Source organism: Girardinichthys multiradiatus, chromosome 17 (genome assembly GCF_021462225.1).
Source record: "Girardinichthys multiradiatus isolate DD_20200921_A chromosome 17, DD_fGirMul_XY1, whole genome shotgun sequence".
NCBI classification, from domain to species: domain Eukaryota; kingdom Metazoa; phylum Chordata; class Actinopteri; order Cyprinodontiformes; family Goodeidae; genus Girardinichthys; species Girardinichthys multiradiatus.
Window position 1 is genome coordinate 26,587,757 of NC_061809.1, and position 19,349 is coordinate 26,607,105.

Genomic DNA, 19,349 nt, shown 5'->3' on the forward strand with positions numbered 1-19,349 from the left:
TGGATGTTTCTACTCCAGACTCAGTCCACTGCTTCCGCAGGTCCCCCAAGGTCTGGAATCGGCCCTTCTCCACAATCTTCCTCAGGATCCGGTCACCTCTTCTCGTTGTGCAGCGTTTTCTGCCACACTTTTTCCTTCCCACAGACTTCCCACTGAGGTGCCTTGATACAGCACTCGGGGAACAGCCTATTCGTTCAGAAATTTCTTTCTGTGTCTTACCCTCTTGCTTGAGGGTGTCAATAGTGTGAGTTAACTCATTGATTCAGATGATTAGGTTCATAGCTCGTTTAGAGACCCTTTTAATGATATGCTAATTTTGTGAGATAGGAATTTGGGGTTTTCATGAGCTGTATGCCAAAATCATCCGTATTAAGACAATAAAAGACCTGAAATATTTCAGTTAGTGTGCAATGAATCTAAAATATATGAATGTTAAATTTTCATCATGACATTATGGAAAATAATTAACTTTATCACAATATGCTAATATTTTGAGAAGGACCTGTATATTAGAGTATTTAGCCATTATAATATCTGTTAGGATACATAAACAGACGAGATGGGTCAGCTGTAAAGTTCTGGTCCATCAGGTATGAGCTGTCATGAGTTAAAGGTCAGTTCAACATTTTTCTCAATGTTTAGTTAAAGAGTTTGATAAAAATAAACCCAGGAAGCAAGAGAATTGTAAGGAGTCTTTTCCAAGTATCAAACAGTAAAGTAATGACACGTGTTTTAATAAATCAGAATATCATTTAATGGTTAATTCTAATTAAAGAATTAAAGTCTTCTTATATAGATTAATTATCCACAGGGTAATTTAAAGAGTTTATTCCTGTTAATTGTCATGATTATGGCCCACAACTAATTAAAAACCCAAAATGTGGTTCCTCAGAAAATTTGAACATTATATAAGACCAATAAAAATGTAATTGAATACAGAAATGACTGATTGAGTCACAGCTTCAATCTGAACCTTTTAACTCTTATCAGAACCGATCTGTTTTTATAAAACCAAGCTACAAATCCTCAGACAGGATAAGAAATATATTTTCACACAGTAGATGCTGTAAATCTGTCTTTCTCCTGGAATCTATGTAATCTAAACTTAAAAACATAAAACCAACAGAAAATAAAATGGTTTAGAGAACATCTTTACAACTTTTAGCCATCAAAGGGTGATGATGACTTTATTATTTAAATAAATACTTTTTGCAAATTATTATTTAAGGCTTATTTGCTGGACAGACTAGGAGTAAATATATTTTTATTTGTTTGTGGAAAAATATCATTAAATGTCATCATTATTTGATTTTATCCAGAAGACTAGAAAGCAGCTTGTTGCAGAGTGAGGCAGAAAATACTTTTTAATTTGCTTTTACCAAATATTTAAGCAATGAAAAGATACCAAATAAATTACACATGCAGCCTGTAGTTTCAAAGCTAAAATCACCTACAAAATGTTGTGTAAAAATGTTAAGTGATTATTTGAAAGGGAAACATTTGACTTCATCTGACAGTTCGTTTAAACCCAGCAGATGAGCAGGAAAACCAACAATATTCTCAACCCGTTTGAAAATCCAAACCAGAAAATAAATATCTGAACCTTCGGTTTATTTCATCTGACGTTTATCTTTACTACCCATCATGCAAGGTCTCCTGGTTTTTGCTAATCTACACTACAGTTTATGTGCTTTTCTAAGTTGTTTATAATTAGTCAATTTGGAGATTTTAGTTCCTTACAGCAGGGGGCGCTGCAGAGTGAAGTGCTAATTAGGTTATAGATCAGCAGATTTTATGTAAAGCAGGACAAATCTGGAAAAAGACGGAATAATAATGGGGAAAACAGCCACCACAGCTTCTTCTGCTTCCCGCTGAGCGGCTGAGATCCCGACTGTCTGAACCTGCGTGTCCATCCTTCCTCCTCCTCTTCCTCACTAGCTTCCTCTTTTTACAGTATGTCTGTGGTTTCTTCTGGAGTGAGTGGCGTGCGTGTACGTGCAGTTTTCTCTTTTCTAAACTCCGGAGAGCACATGATGACAGCTGATGAGCTCTTTAACAGATTGTAATCTTTATAATAAACTGTCATTTATTACAAACTGAGCGATGGCTTCCTGTCCGATTCTTTCACAATAAAAGTCAACTTTAAGACTTGAAAGTCCTGGTGTATCGTTAATGACGGCTTGGTTTACGAACCTCATCATCTATTTACAGTATAATCTAAAACACATTAATAAGGAGTTCTGTTTAACCCTTTGTGGACCCAACTGGACCTTTTAGACACTTTTTAACAGTTCTATGCTAATGCCATGAGATGCTCCACAGATTAATGGTTTGGATCAAGGTTACAAACTGGTCCCACACCTCTCATCAAACCAGCACAGTCTGTAAGTTTCATGAACAGAGCAAACTTCGAACCCTCGACCCAAACAGAACCCCACTGTTGGGCATTCAAACGTCATTTTTTTAGGATTTACTTTAATTAAGCCATTTCCTTAAGGTGATCCTTGTAAGTACCTTCTGATCTGAGCTTCTGGGTTAAAGTTTTTATGGATTTATTTATTCATATATTTTCTTTAACCAGCAGAGCTACTGTCTGGGTTTGTTCCATTATTACATTAAAATGAAATCTAGAATTTCAACATTAAAGTCAATAAATCACAAACACTCCAAAAATGTCCCTCTGCACTACAGGAATTATATATTTCATGATAAAATACGGGGTCAGTGTGAGTTGTTTCTAGACGGAAACCAGTCGTCTTATTTCATTCCTTAAAGCAACCATGATTAAAAATTCTTCAGGTTTTCTTCCAGAGTTTTTCCTTCTCACCAAGTCCAAGTCCTTTCATCTGGCCGTGACAGGACATTAAGGAATGAGGAAAATGAAACAAGTGGAGGCCCAAGAACACTTTCTCCAGCAGCAGAACAGTGTCTAAACGTCCTGTTTTGAAGAAGCACGAGCAAGAAGAACAGAGAGCCCTACAGAGGCCTCCTCCATCAGCTGATCTTCTACTCAATGCAAGGTTTCACTAGGCAGATCTTTGTTGGAACAAAACCCCGTCTGTCCAACAGTTTGGTCTTTTCAGATCATACCTTGAATCTGTGATCTCTACGCCTCGTGATCCGATTAAAGCTGTCCTGCTACGTCTCTGAATGAGAGGCAGCCATAGTCTCATCTTCCTCAGTGGAGAAACAAGGAGGCAATCTCACTGCAGTGATAGAGGCGAGATTCTGCATCCAGTGCCAATCCCATAATATGATCCCAGGGACCAAACTCTGTCCTCCAGTAAGTCTGCGCTCGGGTACATAGAGTTGGCTTCATCAGAGGCCACCTCCAAAACTAGGCGGTGGAGAAGCTGGGGAGTCTTGCCTGCAGTTTGGTCCGAGTTTAACAACAACTTTAGTTACATCTGGACCATTGAATGTATCTGGAGTATTTTAGGCATGACTGAATACCTTACAGTATTAATTATCAGGACATTTAATCACAGTAAACTGTTTATGAGGAAACGGCTGTTGACAATATAGCTGCTGAAATCTTTCTTGAAGGACTTCCAAGAAGGTCCAGCAAGTTTTAGGATGTTCTCTACTGAAAAGGGCATTTGTCACCGGTCCAAAGCCTGCTAAACACTGGCACCAGTGGGTGGGTACATCTCCTCACACATGGAGAAGACAAGATGGGCAGTAGAGACGCCACATCTGTCCAAGAAACCCATCAAGGACAGACGAGTTTTGCAGAAAGACAAGAATGGTCAGCCGAAGACTGGATTCTCACAAAGCTCTGCTGACTGATTGTTGCTAAATAAACAAATCCTAAAAGGTTGTTTTAGGATGGATTCAGGGAGTTTTCTTGTTTCTTCCTGGTACACAACAGAGCGAGGATGTAGGACTTTGTTACACAAGGTTTTTAAAATAAGTTTTTCCAAACGTGACATCCCATCAAGGTACATGTGACAAAAACAGTCTGCAAACAGACCCTCACGGAGATAACCACATGAACTTCAACTTGACCGAGGGGGTTTCTCTGCCTATAAACTGATGGGCTCGGCTAGCTGTTGGCTCCTGCCCCTGCTCTCTGATTGGCTGACGGAGTGCTGTCCTGCAGTTGAGTTATTGTGAGCCGAAAGGTCGATGCCACTTCTTGGACTGCAGACAGCAGAACAGGTAGGCTGCTCCGACAGAGCTCCGGACATCACAGGGAATCAATCTGATGTTAGATGGGCTCATGAAATAGTTTTTTTTCTGGCCGGTTAGTGACACTGAAGTAGAACAACTTAGACATAAAACTATAATAAAGTTGCTACTGTGGAGTATACTGCTCTGGATTATACTGCTCAGGGACCGATAAACTGTTCATGTAATGGTAAAAGATGGCAACAGAAAAGCTTGTTCAGATAAATGATTTACTGTCTGCATGAACCTTTTCTGCAACATTTTAACAAGAATAAATGAGCAGGGTGAAAGATTTAAAATGCATTTTTAAATGAATGTGCCTTAAACTGGACAAATCTGCATTTTAGACACGACAAGTCAGATGTAGTGTGGTAGTTTTTAAGAAGACATTTTACTCTGAGCTTGTGAGTTTTCTCTGAGCCATTAACTGACCTGACTCAGCTTTTCCCCCCACCGCTCCTAAATACAATCATGTTTACTTGCAGGAATAGTGGGGAAATTATAGATGCTGTCTTGCATGTACATTTAATGAGTTAAATTTAATTGTAAGTTCAGCTTCTGCTGAAGACGGATCAACTATGTCAATCTATGATGCAATGCAGTTCCATCAGTTCTTGGTTCAGGTTGTTGTTTTATTGCCTCTGAAATTTTATTCTCTGACTGAAACCCAGTTCTAACAGCAAATGGTCCCTCTGTACCAACTTACAAAACAATTCATATATATCACTGGGTTGGACGATCGCCTATTAGCCCCTACAGATAGTGACGTGCGCACGCAAGCGCTATTACTATTCACTGAGTCATGTCAACAAAACCATGCTGTTCTGATGTGGGGAGATCATCTGTCACAAAAACAGTCGTAGCGCCTTTATTTCTTATTGTTTTTTTTAAAAATATGGCTCAAATTAAAGCTTAGGTTGTGATACGTAGATATATGAACTCTCTCTAAACATAACCCTATAACCAGTGTGGGAACTGTGCTTTATAATGTTGACAGGTATACCTGCTGTGCTACAACAGCTAAGGCTGAATAATTGTGATTGTTGGTTAAGTGATATATTAGAGGGTTAATGTGCCTCCAGTCACCGAGGTGGCGGTGGACTGGCCGTTGGGAGAACCGGGATATTACCCGCTGGCCTGGTCCGTTCAGCTATTGCGAAGAGGAAGGTCCACAGGCTCGGTTGATAGATAAACAATCAATGCCGTTTATGCGGCTCACTCAGATATCTGCATCGCTGAAGCTAGCACAGAGCTGTAAATGAATATTTGTTCGTAAGGAAGCAGGTGAGACATAAACACTGGTGGTGAAGAGTGAAAACGCTAACGTAGCCTGTTCAGCAAAACTAGCTTAATGTTGCACTTTGAGTCAAGTAAAGTCAAGTTTATTTATGTAGCGCTTTTCAGCAACAAGGCACTCAAAGCACCGTACATGAGGAAAAACATCACAATGATACAGAAAATCACAGAAAAACAAATCAAATGACACTAATAATCATTGGGAGTAATAATAATTAATAATCTTTTCAGACTCTAACCTTGAAAACTGGCTCAGAGTTTATCTGTTCTTTCTTTCTAGGTGAAACGACTAAAGGAGCTACATCCATTAACATTTACTTTTCCTTCCCATAGAAAGTACTTCTGGATCAGTGCTTCTTTATTCTCTTTGTGTCTCTGCTCTGTTCTCTCAAACCCCCAGTCGGTCGTGGCAGATGGCCGCTCACACTGGGCCTGGTTCTGGTTCTGCTGGAGGTCTCTTCTTGTTAAAAGGGAGTTTTTCCTCTCCACTTTCGCTACATGCATGCTCTGTATGAGGGATTGCTGCAAAGTCAACGCCAGTGACTGTCCACTGTCTCTACATGCTCATCCAGGAGGAGTGAATGCTGCAAGTCACTGACTGGATGCAATCTGCTGGGTTTCCTTAGATAGAAAAACTTTTTATCCAATTTGAATAAATAACTGAACCTGACTTTTGTGCCTTGAGACGACATGTGCTGTGAATTAGCGCTATATAAATAAACTGAATTGAATTGAATATGAAAGAGACACTTTCTGCACTGATTTTGACTGTTTTCCCTACAGAGGCGGCTAGCAGCGCTGTGTTGATGCCAAGTCAACCAGAAAGGGGCGGAGCTTCTGACATGATGCATCCATTGCTAAAAACGTTCAAGTGTTCTAAAACAGGCTATCTTGCTGCATTTTAAGCAATAAAATTTTGATTTTTCTTTCAAAAACAAATTACTCAGAAAATGAGATTAAGTAGTGAAATGAAATCTGCAGAATGCCAATTTTTTATCCAATTACTCAATTAATCGTGATAATCGATTAATAAAATAATCCTTAGCTGCAGTGAATGTTGACATGTGACTTTGTCTAATATATTAGTCTAAAATATGTTAAATGAGTAAAATCCCTCAGTTCTGTCTTCCAGGCTGCCATGCTATCCATCCCAGATCTTATCAGGAAGAAACGGGACGGAGGACAGCTGACTGATGAGGAGATCTCATTCATCATCGAGTCTGTAACGACTAAACGCATGCAGGACTGCCAGATAGGTATGAAAAGCTCCACTCTCAGTGAAACTGGAAGTGAGTGGTTTCATGCCCACACTCTGTCTCTGGTTTTAAGGGGCCATGCTGATGGCTATTTGGCAGCGAGGGATGGTTGCTGCGGAGATTCAGACCCTGACCAGAGAGATGATGTTATCGGGAGAGGTGATGAGGTGGCCGGACGAATGGAAAAGGCTAATGGTGGACAAACACTCGACGGGAGGGGTGGGGGACAAAGTGAGCCTGGTGTTAGCGCCGGCGCTGGCTGCTTGTGGCTGTAAGGTATGCCTGGATCCACTCAGGAAACACCCACACAGTATTTTACTTGTTTCAGACCAAGCAGTTCACTGCTTGGGATGTTGTTGTAGAACCTAACCCTGCTTTAAACTTCTCCACATCTTCCTCCCTGACCTGTCTGCTGAGTTCCTTGGCCTTCAGGATGCTGGTTGTTCACTAAAGAACCTCTGAGTACATAAACATGCTTTTATACTGAGATCAAATCAGACCCAGCTAGACCCTGTTTACTAACTAGGTAACTTCTGAAGGGGACTGGATTTAGTGAAGGGGGCTGAATGTAAATGCATTGAGGAGGAGGTCAGGACTTCATTATATGATTAAAGTACTTGACCTTTAGGTAGGCAACAGGTGGGAGAGGGGCAGTGTTGATACTGAAACTCGAGTTATTTTCTTTAAAATGTGGGATAGGATTGGAGGGGTTCTGATACTAGGAACCGGCCCGTTCTTAGTTGGGTCAAAAGGAATTTCAGATGTTTGCTGAGTTTATTACGTCTCAACATGATCTCAACTCAGGTGTGTGTTTCTCAGGTGCCAATGATCAGTGGGCGGGGCCTGGCTCATACAGGAGGAACTTTGGATAAACTGGAATCAATTCCAGGATTCAACGTCCAGCAGTCAGCAGAGCAGGTGCAGCAAAAACCAGATCATTCCTGTAAATCCGATGGGAAGTGATCAGCAGAGTCATGTACAAGGGTTGGACAATGAAACTGAAACACCTGGTTTTAGACCACAATAATTTATTAGTATGGTGTAGGGCCTCCTTTTGCGGCCAATACAGCATCAATTCGTCTTGGGAATGAAACATACAAGTCCTGCACAGTGGTCAGAGGGATTTTAAGCCATTCTTCTTGCAGGATAGTGGCCAGGTCACTACGTGATACTGGTGGAGGAAAACGTTTCCTGACTCGCTCCTCCAAAACACCCCAAAGTGGCTCAATAATATTTAGATCTGGTGACTGTGCAGGCCATGGGAGATGTTCAACTTCACTTTCATGTTCATCAAACCAATCTTTCTCCAGTCTTGCTGTGTGTATTGGTGCATTGTCATCCTGATACACGGCACCGCCTTCAGGATACAATGTTTGAACCATTGGATGCACATAGTCCTCAAGAATGGTTCGGTAGTTCTTGGCAGTGACGTGCCCATCTAGCACAAGTATTGGACCAAGGGAATGCCATGATATGGCAGCCCAAACCACCACTGACCCACCCCCATGCTTCACTCTGGGCATGCAACAGTCTGGGTGGTACGCTTCTTTGGGGCTTCTCCACACCGTAACTCTCCCAGATGTGGGGAAAACAGTAAAGGTGGACTCATCAGAGAACAATACATGTTTCACATTGTCCACAGCCCAAGATTTGCGCTCCTTGCACCATTGAAACCGACGTTTGGCATTGGCATGAGTGACCAAAGGTTTGGCTATAGCAGCCCGGCCGTGTATATTGACCCTGTGGAGCTCCCGACGGACAGTTCTGGTGGAAACAGGAGAGTTGAGGTGCACATTTAATTCTGCTGTGATTTGGGCAGCCGTGGTTTTATGTTTTTTGGATACAATCCAGGTTAGCACCCGAACATCCCTTTCAGACAGCTTCGTCTTGCGTCCACAGTTAACCCTGTTGGATGTGGTTCATCCTTCTTGGTGGTATGCTGACATTACCCTGGATACCGTGGCTCTTGATACATCACAAAGACTTGCTGTCTTGGTCACAGATGCGCCAGCAAGACGTGCACCAACAATTTGTCCTCTTTTGAACTCTGGTATGTCACCCATAATGTTGTGTGCATTTCAATATTATGAGTAAAACTGTGCTCTTACCCTGCTAATTGAACCTTCACACTCTGCTCTTACTGGTGCAATGTGCAATCAATGAAGACTGGCTACCAGGCTGGTCCAATTTAGCCATGAAACCTCACACTAAAATGACAGGTGTTTCAGTTTCATTGTCCAACCCCTGTATGTCAGACTGTAAAACCTAAATCTATCCTGTCTGCAGATCCGGAGCATCCTGGCCTCTGTGGGCTGCTGCATCGTGGGTCAGACCGAGATGCTGGTTCCAGCAGATAGAGTCCTGTACGCTCTGAGGGACGCTACCAGCACCGTGGACAGCCTACCACTCATTACTGGTACAGAACTGGGATGAGTGGGACAGTTAAAAAGCAGGGCGACCATGTGAACAAGCTGCTGTGATGATTTTCAGGTTCTATTATCTCAAAGAAAGGAGCCGAGTCTCTGTCCACTCTGGTGCTGGATGTGAAGTTTGGACGAGCAGCGCTGTACAAAGACCTGGAGAGCGCCAAACAGCTCGCTCAGCTGTTAGTGAGTACATTTTCAGAATTTCAGCTTTAATTCTTTATATAAAAAGCAACTCAAGTAAACATTAGATAAAAATGTAAACCTATGTACATTAAACAAAAGTAACTTAAATTTGAATATAAACCTTTATTTGAATAAAAATTTTAGGTTAAAGTAATTTAAAGTTAAATTGATAGCAACGTTTTAAAGCTCTGGCATATTTCTCCAGTAGGAATGCACCGATATAAAAATTAGAGCCAATATCTATATCTGAGATTAATATTGCTGTTACAGCCGATAACTGCTTTTTACCGATTAAAAAAAAACATAAATAAAAAAATAAATATAAATATATATATATATATATACAAACACAGTACAGACCAAAGGTTTGGACACACCTTCTCATTCAAAGAGTTTTCTTAATTTTCATGACCATGAATATTGTAGCTTTACACTGAAGGCATCAAAACAATGAATTAACACATGTGGAATTATATACTGAACAAAAAAGTGTGAAACAACTGAAAATATGTCTTATATTCTAGGTTCTTCAAAGTAGCCACCTTTTGCTTTGATTACTGCTCCACACACTCTTGGCATTCTGTTGATGAGCTTCAAGAGGTAGTCACCTGAAATGGTTTTCCAACAGTCTTGAAGGAGTTTCCAGAGATGCTTAGCACTTGTTGGTCCTTTTGCCTTCACTCTGCGGTCCAGCTCACCCCAAACCATCTCGATTGGGTTCAGGTCTGGTGACTGTGGAGGCCAGGTCATCTGGAGCAGCACTCCATCACTCTCCTTCTTGGTCAAATAGCCCTTACACAGCCTGGAGGTGTGTTTGGGGTCATTGTCCTGCTGAAAAATAAATGATGGTCCAACTAAACACAAACCGGATGGAATAGCATGCCGCTGCAAGATGGTGTGGTAGCCATGCTGGTTCAGTATGCCTTCAATTTTGAATAAATCCCCAACAGTGTCACCAGCAAAGCACCCCCACACCATCACACCTCCTCCTCCATGCTTCACGGTGGGAACCAGGCATGTAGAGTCCATCCATTCACCTCTTCTGCGCCGCACAAAGACACAGTGGCTGGAACCAAAGATCTCAAACTTGGACTCATCAGACCAAAGCACAGATTTCTACTGGTCTAATGTCCATTCATTGTGTTCTTTAGCCCAAACAAGTCTCTTCTGCTTGTTGCCTGTCCTCAGCAGTGGTTTCCTAGCAGCTATTTTACCATGAAGGCCTGATTCACACAGTCTCCTCTTAACAGTTGTTCTAGAGATGTGTCTGCTGCTAGAACTCTGTGTGGCATTGACCTGTTCTCTAATCTGAGCTGCTGTTAACCTGCGATTTCTGAGGCTGGTGACTCGGATGAACTTATCGTCCGCAGCAGAGGTGACTCTTGGTCTTCCTTTCCTGGGGCGGTCCTCATGTGAGCCAGTTTCTTTGTATCACTTGATGGTTTTTGCGACTGCACTTGGGGACACTTTCAAAGTTTTCCCAATTGTTCGGACTGACTGACCTTCATTTCTTAAAGTAATGATGGCCACTTGTTTTTCTTTACTTAGCTGCTTTTTTCTTGCCATAATACAAATTCTAACAGTCTATTCAGTAGGACTATCAGCTGTGTACTGTATCCACCTCCTGTACAACACAACTGATGGTCCCAACCCCATTTATAAGGCTTGAAATCCCACTTATTAAACCTGACAGGCCACACCTGTGAAGTGAAAACCATTTCAGGTGACTACCTCTGTCAGGGACCATTTACTACCCAGCTAGTTCTGTTCTCAACCGTTTTTAGGTCCTCAGCAGGAACTACAACACATGGAACAAACTCATGCTGCTAAAATATTTTTCAAAATTAAAAACAGAGAAAGTAAATAACAGAAGCATTGAATGAATAAACAAACAAATTGAACACCTAACTAAAGGTAATTTAAGGCCTTGTGTGAGATATCTGGGCTTTGAGACTTGTAGATTAGATTGTAGAGTAAGAGCCTTCATCATTTCTCTTAGATGGATGCAGGTAACAGTCTGGGCATTCAAACAGCAGCTGTCCTCAGCCATATGAACGGTACGATCGGACGATATGTGGGAAACAGTTTGGAGGTGATCGAATCTCTGGAGACGCTCAAGGGAAATGGACCCGACGACCTGATGGAGCTGGTCACCACGCTGGGTAACAACATCAACTTTTAAAGTCTCACTTGTACTGTTTAGACCCAGGACATATAAGGTTAGAGAAGATCCGTTTATAAAGTCAAGCAAACAAAAGCATAAGCTGGTCATCATCAGTTTGAGCACCTCCATGAAAGCAGGAGTTTGGGCAGTTTGCTGCTCTGGAGCGTAAGGTGTGTCTTAACACAATGCCAGGGCAGAAAGACATCAGCAATGATTTAAGAGAGGCAACTTTTACTGCCCATCAGTCTGGGAAGAGCAAATAAGCCAAATTAAAGTCCATCATTCTGGAGATAGAAAGATCATTCCAAGGTAGGGCTGGGCGATATATCCAGATTTTTGATCTACATTGCATAATCTTTTAGATCCGCCAATTCTTCTGTCTTCTTCCTCATGTCTGTCAAACTCAAGACAAATCACCCCTCCCCACTGCGACATCTAGCGACTAGCTAAGCTAGAAAGTTTAGCATGCTAAAGCAGGTGAGGATATCGGAGAGCACCTGGTGAGCAAAAAAAAAAAACAACTGTTCACTCATTTGGAGATGGTTCGGATTCAAAATCTCAGATGAACAACGGAAAGGTGTAGTTTGTAAAGAATGCCAAAAGCAAGTCCCAACAAAAAGTTCAAGCACTAGAAATCTTTTCCACCATTTAAAACAGCACCATAAAAAAGAAAACGAAGAGTGTGTTAAACTGCGTGCCGCAGGGAGCGATGAAGGAGAAAGATTCTTCTCTCTAAAAACACAATGGCAGCTATTTGTGTTTGCAAAGTTGTACCTGGATGAAGGACAAGACTCCTGGAACAATGTCCTCTGGACAAATGAGACCAGACTAGAGATGTTTGACCATGAGGCACAGAACCATGTTGGATTAATTCAGACACTTAAAGATCTGTTCCACAGAGCAGCAGTGACCTCGCCTCACTTCCTGCAACCTTCTAACAGTTTGTCAACAACACAGTTATCTCAGTCTTTCTGCAGCATTGATTTAAACTACCTCATAATTTACACATGGTCATAAATAATATTTCCTGTAGTTTGATTCTAATCAAGGTGAAAAATGAACCAGATGCACACAAACAGAAACAAGCCACAGCAGCAAAGAATCTGCTCAAGTTAAAAGAGTTAAGTTTATAAGTCGCTTTGCAAAGAATAAAATTACCTCTAAACTGGAAAACCACCAGTATACACAATGACACTGGGGGTAAAAACTGGAAGAGTACAGTAAGAGTATACTGCTAAATATCACTTCAGAGGTTCATATCCAAAGAGTTTAGAGTTAATTTAATAGCGCTGCTTGTCACACACAGCCGATACGTTTTACCCTCCAGTTTCACTGAGTTAACAAATACCAGAAAAGCGGGCAGAGCTCTCTTCCACTGGACCAACCATCCATCATTTAGTACCCACCATGGGGTCCATTCATACCTGCTATGGCAGCCAACCATTAAAAGAATATTCTATGATAGTCTAATGTAAGGAAATTTAGTTTTATAAATAACAACTGGCAGCAAGAGGCCCGTCAGAGTTGGTTTGGTTTGATAAAGGGTCATAATTTTCATATTTTGTCATATGAATAAGAGTCAACGGTTCAATAATAAATGGAAATGGGTCAAACTTGTTTTCAAAAAATTATATACAATCAAGTTTCATTATATGTGAGATTTAAACATGTTATGATTATTTATTTCCATAATTAATGAAAATATTTACCTACAGAGAAGGAAAGTGATACGTAAAGGTTCCATAAACAGGAAGCAAAACAATGGAGGTACGATCATCAGACCCGGAGCAAACAAAGCAACACAAACAGCGTTGATCCAACAGAGAAAACCCGGTTCTGAGAAAACAGCAAAGCAGCAGCATGGAGACGATACATCTCCACATGTTGTCTACTGTCCTGCTGCATTCATGGTGCTTCAATTTAGAGGCTGGAGCGCAGATAAAATATCAGTTTCTGTTGCAGGTTTGGACCTCAGAGATGTGTGAAGCTGTTCTGACAGCTGTGGAGGTTTTAGTGACTACATTTAATGGTTTTTGGAGGTGGAAATAAAAAAAGCTCCAACATGAATGAGGGATGGGTGACTCCCTCTCACTGCAGGAAACTGAAGCCAGGATCGATGCTGTGCAGCAGTTACTGGGCGTCCCGCCTCCACATTCTGGCTTCACCAACAAGCTACAATCTTCTGTAAATTTACATGATTAAAAATAGACTCACCAGTCGCTGAAGTCCAGAAAACCTCTTCAGGATCCACATCCTCCTGAAACGAACAGTTTACAGAACTTTATCTGGTCTGCTGCCATCTTCAACACAAACTGAGTTTTATAAAATGTAAATTTTTTCTCATGTAATCGTCCTTCACCATGCAATGAAAAGTAGACATGCACCAATCAATCAGCCAGGCTTCAGAACCGATTCATTTTGACTTGATCTGGACGTCAAATAATAATAAAGTCTGATTTTTTCCCCCTCTTTTCTTTAAATGCATCAAATTTAGGAACTCCCACCTGTTTCAGTCTACACACTCACCAACTAACAGCATTCACTAAAGGTTAGGGACAAACAATTTGATGCTTCAATGGGAAAAAGTTTTTGTATTTTATTTATATTCTGTTGGATTTAAAAGTTCAAAGTTCTTATAAAAAAAAATACAGAAATTGGTCAAAATCAGACCTCAAAGGAAACCAGAAATCAGTATAAATCAGGAAAAAACTGAGTGTTGCATCTCCAATGAAAAGACAACTCACAGCAAAGCTTAAAAAGACAGTTTTTTTTCTTCAACACAAAAGTCTTGAAAACCTAATCATGAAACAACAAAAAACTTTCTGAATCACACCTGGTTAGGGCTGCAGAAATAACTAGTCTGTGTAATCATAATGGGTACTTTATTATAGACAATGTGACAAGTAATACAGTACCTCAACAAAAGAGCTCTTCTTCAATAGTATCACTGATGCAATGCATGAGCATCTCATGCACTGTGGTAATTTAATAGCGCTGCTTGTCACACACAGCCGATACGTTTTACCCTACAGTTTCACTGAGTTAAATAATGTTTTAATGTCATAGTAATGATCATGTTACCGTTTCACTTCTGTTTGCAAACAGTAAATAAGTAAAAACACTGAAGCTCCCACCTTCGAAAACCTTTTTTCACTCATTAAATCACTGACTTATTGTGGATTTTATCAGATTTTTTTAAACCTGTTTTCAGTTTATTATAAACAGTATAAAATAATCCCGTTTAGCCGTATCCAGTCTTTTTACAGATTTTATTCTTAACCCAATCTAAGGTGATCTTCCAACCAAATAAAGCACTGAAATCAAGATTCAACAACAAAGAACCTTTTATCCCCAAAGAATAATTCAGTTCAGGTTTGACCTGATTTTTGATTAGAGCTGATAAAAACATAAAAGTTATTGAACTGAGATGATGATCTAAAGAGCTGAAGACCTGTGAGAAAGTTCAACATCTATTGGTACACAGATCAGAGGGTGAGTCCATACAAAGCAGACAAGGAATACAATCATTGTTGGAATAATATTAATGCATAAGTCAACTGCTGAAATAATTATCAGCTGTAGCCTTGAACTGATCGTCCTTCAAAAATAAAACAGTCATCTATATAATCATCTGGTTGTTTCATATTCATCTAATTAATGTTAATGTTCAGCATTGTTTAAACCTAAACTAAGTTATTTGTGATATTTCTCAGGGCTGCACAGCAACAGAATTATTTGAGGTTCATGAGACTTTAATGGCCAAAAAACCTGAAACAATAAACTCAGTTGACTGTTTAACTTATATATAATCACTTAAGTTGAAATAAGAGCTGCTCAAATTTCAGGGTTTTTAATTCCACATTTCTGAGCAAATTTTAAGGTTCAGAACTTCTTAAAACATTGATCTTACCAGAACAACCAGCAGCAAAATCCCCACAGGTTTCACTTTGGTCAACCAGCCTCCTAAAAGCAAAAAGGGAAATATTTAACTAATTAGTTCTTGTTCCAGTTTTAAGTTTACACGTGTCATGGTTTGTTTTTTTAAATGTGTCCATTTAGTTCCAGGTTGCATCTGTCCCTTGAAATCCTAAATCATCTTGGCTTTGACACCTAAAGGGGCATTTCTTATTAAGTGGTTAAGGATGCTTTTTCATGATTTAAAATTCAGTACAAATGTATCAACTGACAATAAATGACACAGCGTGGTTTAAATGAGATGCTTTCACATTAAAAATCAACCACCACATAAACAAAGAATCCATCACTGACTGTAAAATACATTAAATATTTTCCTGACAGACGTATTTGAACTGTTACTTTATTCGCATTTAACAAAGTTCATAAGATCTTTTTCCCGCTGCTTATTTAATTTTCTAACGTTTTTCCAACAGTAAATTAAAACCCAGGTCTGTTTCTTTTAAATGTTTCTCAGGATGTTGGGTTTTTCATCCCATGAAATAGATATTAGAAACGAAGAAATGCTGCTGTTTTGGTGAAATAGTTTTCAAACCTTCATTGTATTTATTTATTTTCACAGTAGAGGAAAGTGTCCATTTAAAGTCTTCAAAACACACAAAGAAACTTAATATTTTACTAGAATACTATACTATAGTAATTCATTGGAACACTGTAGAAGAAGTTATTAGGCCATACGCGAAATAAAATATTTTCGTTTGTTTGGACTTTGTGATAAACAAGAACTTTTTTCCTATATTTTATACTTTTCAATGCATGGATGCCACATTTAGACAACGGGATTAGGAACAAATGTTAAAAATAATAACATTCTTTGTTCTTTCCATACTTATCTGGATATGGAAAATATTTAAATGACCTTCTAGATATTCGACATAAACTACAGATGGGAAATGTTTATCAACGTATTAAAACAGAGAGCAACGAACAAGCATATCGGCAGCCAAACATCTCATTTATAAGTCAAGTATTTTGCTGTATTTTCCTTATTTTCATAATAAGACGCATTTCTACAATATTTTTTTTCAAAACTGTATCTTTCAAAATTTCACCTAACCAAAAATTTACTTGTAGTATATTAAAAGCAGCCGAAATGGTCTGTTTTGCGACTAATTAGCTGAAAATCTTTAGCTCCAACCGTTGCCAATTAGCTAGATAAGACGGTTAGCTGTCCAGCTAATTTTCTAAATTCATGAATTTAATACAGTTTTTCCGATAAATTGTTTCACAAACACCACCAACCGTAACAGAAAAAAGTAAAACTTAGTGTTTACCGTCGTTAGGAAGCAATGAGACAAGCTGGCGATAATTAAACGCCGACGGCAGCAGCGTGTTGCTGGGCTAACATTAGCCTCATTAGCATCTGTTGCTAACAGCTCCGCGAGTTCAGGAAAACTGGGAGATCAAAGTGTTCTCAGCTAGCTCAACACTTTTCAGATTAATTGTTCCCACATTTGAATTAATCCATCAAAGTGATCTTGGTCAGTAGTTGTCAAGACTTTCTGAAGATTTTGTAGATTTTATTTAGACCTTCGCTGCTTTTTACACCAATTAGTCAAGAACAGGACGAAGACAGCAAATTCTACCATCCCGAAACACCTCATGAATAAAACTGGTCAACTACAACCAGATGGTGCATCATGTACTACACCAGGTCTAGAGTTAATAACTCTTTGTGAATCAACTTGTGGATGTTAAAATCTTAATTTCAGGCGTTGACTCGAAACACATCATTCTGATCCCGGCAGGTGGCGTGTTGCTGCTGATGACTGACCTGGCGCTAGGCCTATCAGAGGGCAAGAAGCAGATTTATGACGCCGTGATTGGTGGAGCTGCATTGTCCAAGTTCGAAGCCATGATGAAGGCTCAGGGCGTGGCCAATGAGACGAGCCGGACGCTGTGCTCCGCCCACACAGATTATTACAGCATCCTTAGAAAATCAGAGCATCAGCTGGAATTGGAGGCTCCTGCTGACGGTAAAAATAATAAATATAATAAATATAATATAAAATAATAAATGAAAAAATTATAAATGATATTATAATCATGGTCACTGACTTGAATTTATATTTAAACCCTTTTGTCTTCACCCAGGAGTTGTTCTAGATGTGAATGGTTTAGTTTTAGCACAGGTTCTTCATAAACTAGGGGCGGGGCGAACGAAGGCAGGTGAGGCGGTCAACTACAGCGTGGGGGCGGAGCTTCTAGTGTCCCTCGGCCAGAGAGTACAAAAAGGTAAGACTCTGATGAAAGCTGAATTATTGGTTTAATTTGCCTGAATAATTTGTCCTTTTTTAGGTTCCTCCTGGTTGCGGCTTCATTACGAGGATCCGGCTCCAAGTCCAGATCAGATCAACCTGCTGCAGAAAGCTCTGACTGTGGGAAAAGACAAGAGAGAAGCAGGAGACGGAGACACTTTAGTAGCAGAAGTTCTGCTGCCTCACTGACACTAGATCAAACTGGACCGTAATGTATTCCTTGTTTTATAATCCAAAAATACATGGATTACCTCTATTAAACATGAAATTGAATAAAATTATATTTGAGGCTATTGTAAAATGTTGTCAGAAGTCATTAATGCATCAATGCTTACAACCAAAGCAGTAATTCAACTAAATTTAAAGATGTAAATATAGTTTCCAAAAAAAATATTCCAAGTGTATCACATGGACGATAAATGACAGACCTTACATAATAACTCTGTTAAAAAATCATTAAAATGGAAAAATAAACACTTTTCATTTGTAGACGTCAAAAAAAATGTCGATCTTTGGGTTCCTGGCGCCCTCTGCTGGACACTGAGGAGGTACGCAGCATATAAATGAATGGTACGAAAATGCTGTTTAGTTTTAGGTGGTTAGAAAATATTTCAGTTTGTTTGGAACTATGATATCAGATTAATTGTTTGGAATTATGATTTCTTTGGTAACTTTTAAGTCCCTGTCATTAATTGAAGAGATTAAGAGCACACCGTGGGCGTGTGGCTCGGGTTCTTTGCCAAGTTTCCGGTGTGATGATGGGAGGATTTTTACAATGATTCTTCGACCACTTTTCGACCTTGTAAAATGAGTTTAAGCCGACTTTCGTTTACATCAAAGTTGAAATAATTTTTTGGTTATTATTTTGCCTATAAGTTTGCAAGAAATAAAAAGGCGGAAGTGCGTTCAAGAAACTAAACCACCTGTTGCCACCAACGGCCTTTTTTTATGGAACTATTTTGGCTTGGAAACAGAAAGGCCGTGACACACATTAAAGTACTATTACTGTGATTTATTGAACTTTTCTGTTTTCTATGTATTTTCTCTGCACCTTTTATGTTCCACGCCATTTCAAACAATTGAAAAAAGACATTACTTAATTTTTTTCTAACACGGTAACAAATATGTTGCATTTTTAGGATGTATTTTACATTGTACTGAAATTACTCAATGTTCCAAGTGTATGTATACAGGTCCTTCTCAAAATATTAGCATATTGTGATAAAGTTCATTATTTTCCATAATGTCATGATGAAAATTTAACATTCATATATTTTAGATTCATTGCACACTAACTGAAATATTTCAGGTCTTTTATTGTCTTAATACGGATGATTGTGGCATACAGCTCATGAAAACCCAAAATTCATATCTCACAAAATTAGCATATTTCATCCGACCAATAAAAGAAAAGTGTTTTTAATACAAAAAACGTCAACCTTCAAATAATCATGTACAGTTATGCATTCAATACTTGGTCGGGAATCCTTTGGCAGAAATGACTGCTTCAATGCGGCGTGGCATGGAGGCAATCAGCCTGTGGCACTGCTGAGGTCTTATGGAGGCCCAGGATGCTTCGATAGCGGCCTTTAGCTCATCCAGAGTGTTGGGTCTTGAGTCT

At 39.6% G+C, this 19,349-nt stretch overlaps 1 protein-coding gene and 1 long non-coding RNA gene across 3 annotated transcripts in view; one reads left to right on the plus strand and one right to left on the minus strand.

The window, feature by feature from the left end:
- Positions 1 to 17,113, minus strand: part of LOC124883325 — a 48,592-nt gene extending 31,479 nt beyond the window's left edge. The window contains exons 1-3 of one of the 2 annotated variants that reach the window (XR_007042162.1): positions 16,745 to 17,113; positions 15,406 to 15,458; positions 13,710 to 13,752 (exon numbers count right to left, since the gene is read on the minus strand). This is a non-coding gene — a long non-coding RNA (uncharacterized LOC124883325). The remainder of the gene's footprint in view (positions 1 to 13,709; positions 13,753 to 15,405; positions 15,459 to 16,744) is intronic. The other variant, XR_007042161.1, reaches the window with a different exon arrangement.
- Positions 4,150 to 18,029, plus strand: LOC124883324 (thymidine phosphorylase). The gene is made up of 10 exons (XM_047390382.1): positions 4,150 to 4,161; positions 6,599 to 6,722; positions 6,796 to 6,998; positions 7,542 to 7,640; positions 9,009 to 9,138; positions 9,213 to 9,331; positions 11,331 to 11,493; positions 17,219 to 17,446; positions 17,565 to 17,705; positions 17,769 to 18,029. Exons 2-10 carry the CDS (start codon positions 6,605 to 6,607, stop codon positions 17,915 to 17,917), a joined length of 1,350 nt encoding a protein of 449 aa, XP_047246338.1. The 5' UTR covers positions 4,150 to 4,161; positions 6,599 to 6,604; the 3' UTR covers positions 17,918 to 18,029.
- The last annotated feature ends 1,320 nt before the right edge of the window (positions 18,030 to 19,349 follow it).

Coding starts and splice junctions, on each gene's coding strand:
- LOC124883324 (XM_047390382.1), top strand. CDS start 6,605: ATGCTATCCATCCCAGATCTTATCAGGAAGAAACGGGACGGAGGACAG. Junction 6,723..6,795: donor CATGCAGGACTGCCAGATAG/GTATGAAAAGCT, acceptor TCTGGTTTTAAG/GGGCCATGCTGATGGCTATT. Junction 17,447..17,564: donor ATTGGAGGCTCCTGCTGACG/GTAAAAATAATA, acceptor GTCTTCACCCAG/GAGTTGTTCTAGATGTGAAT.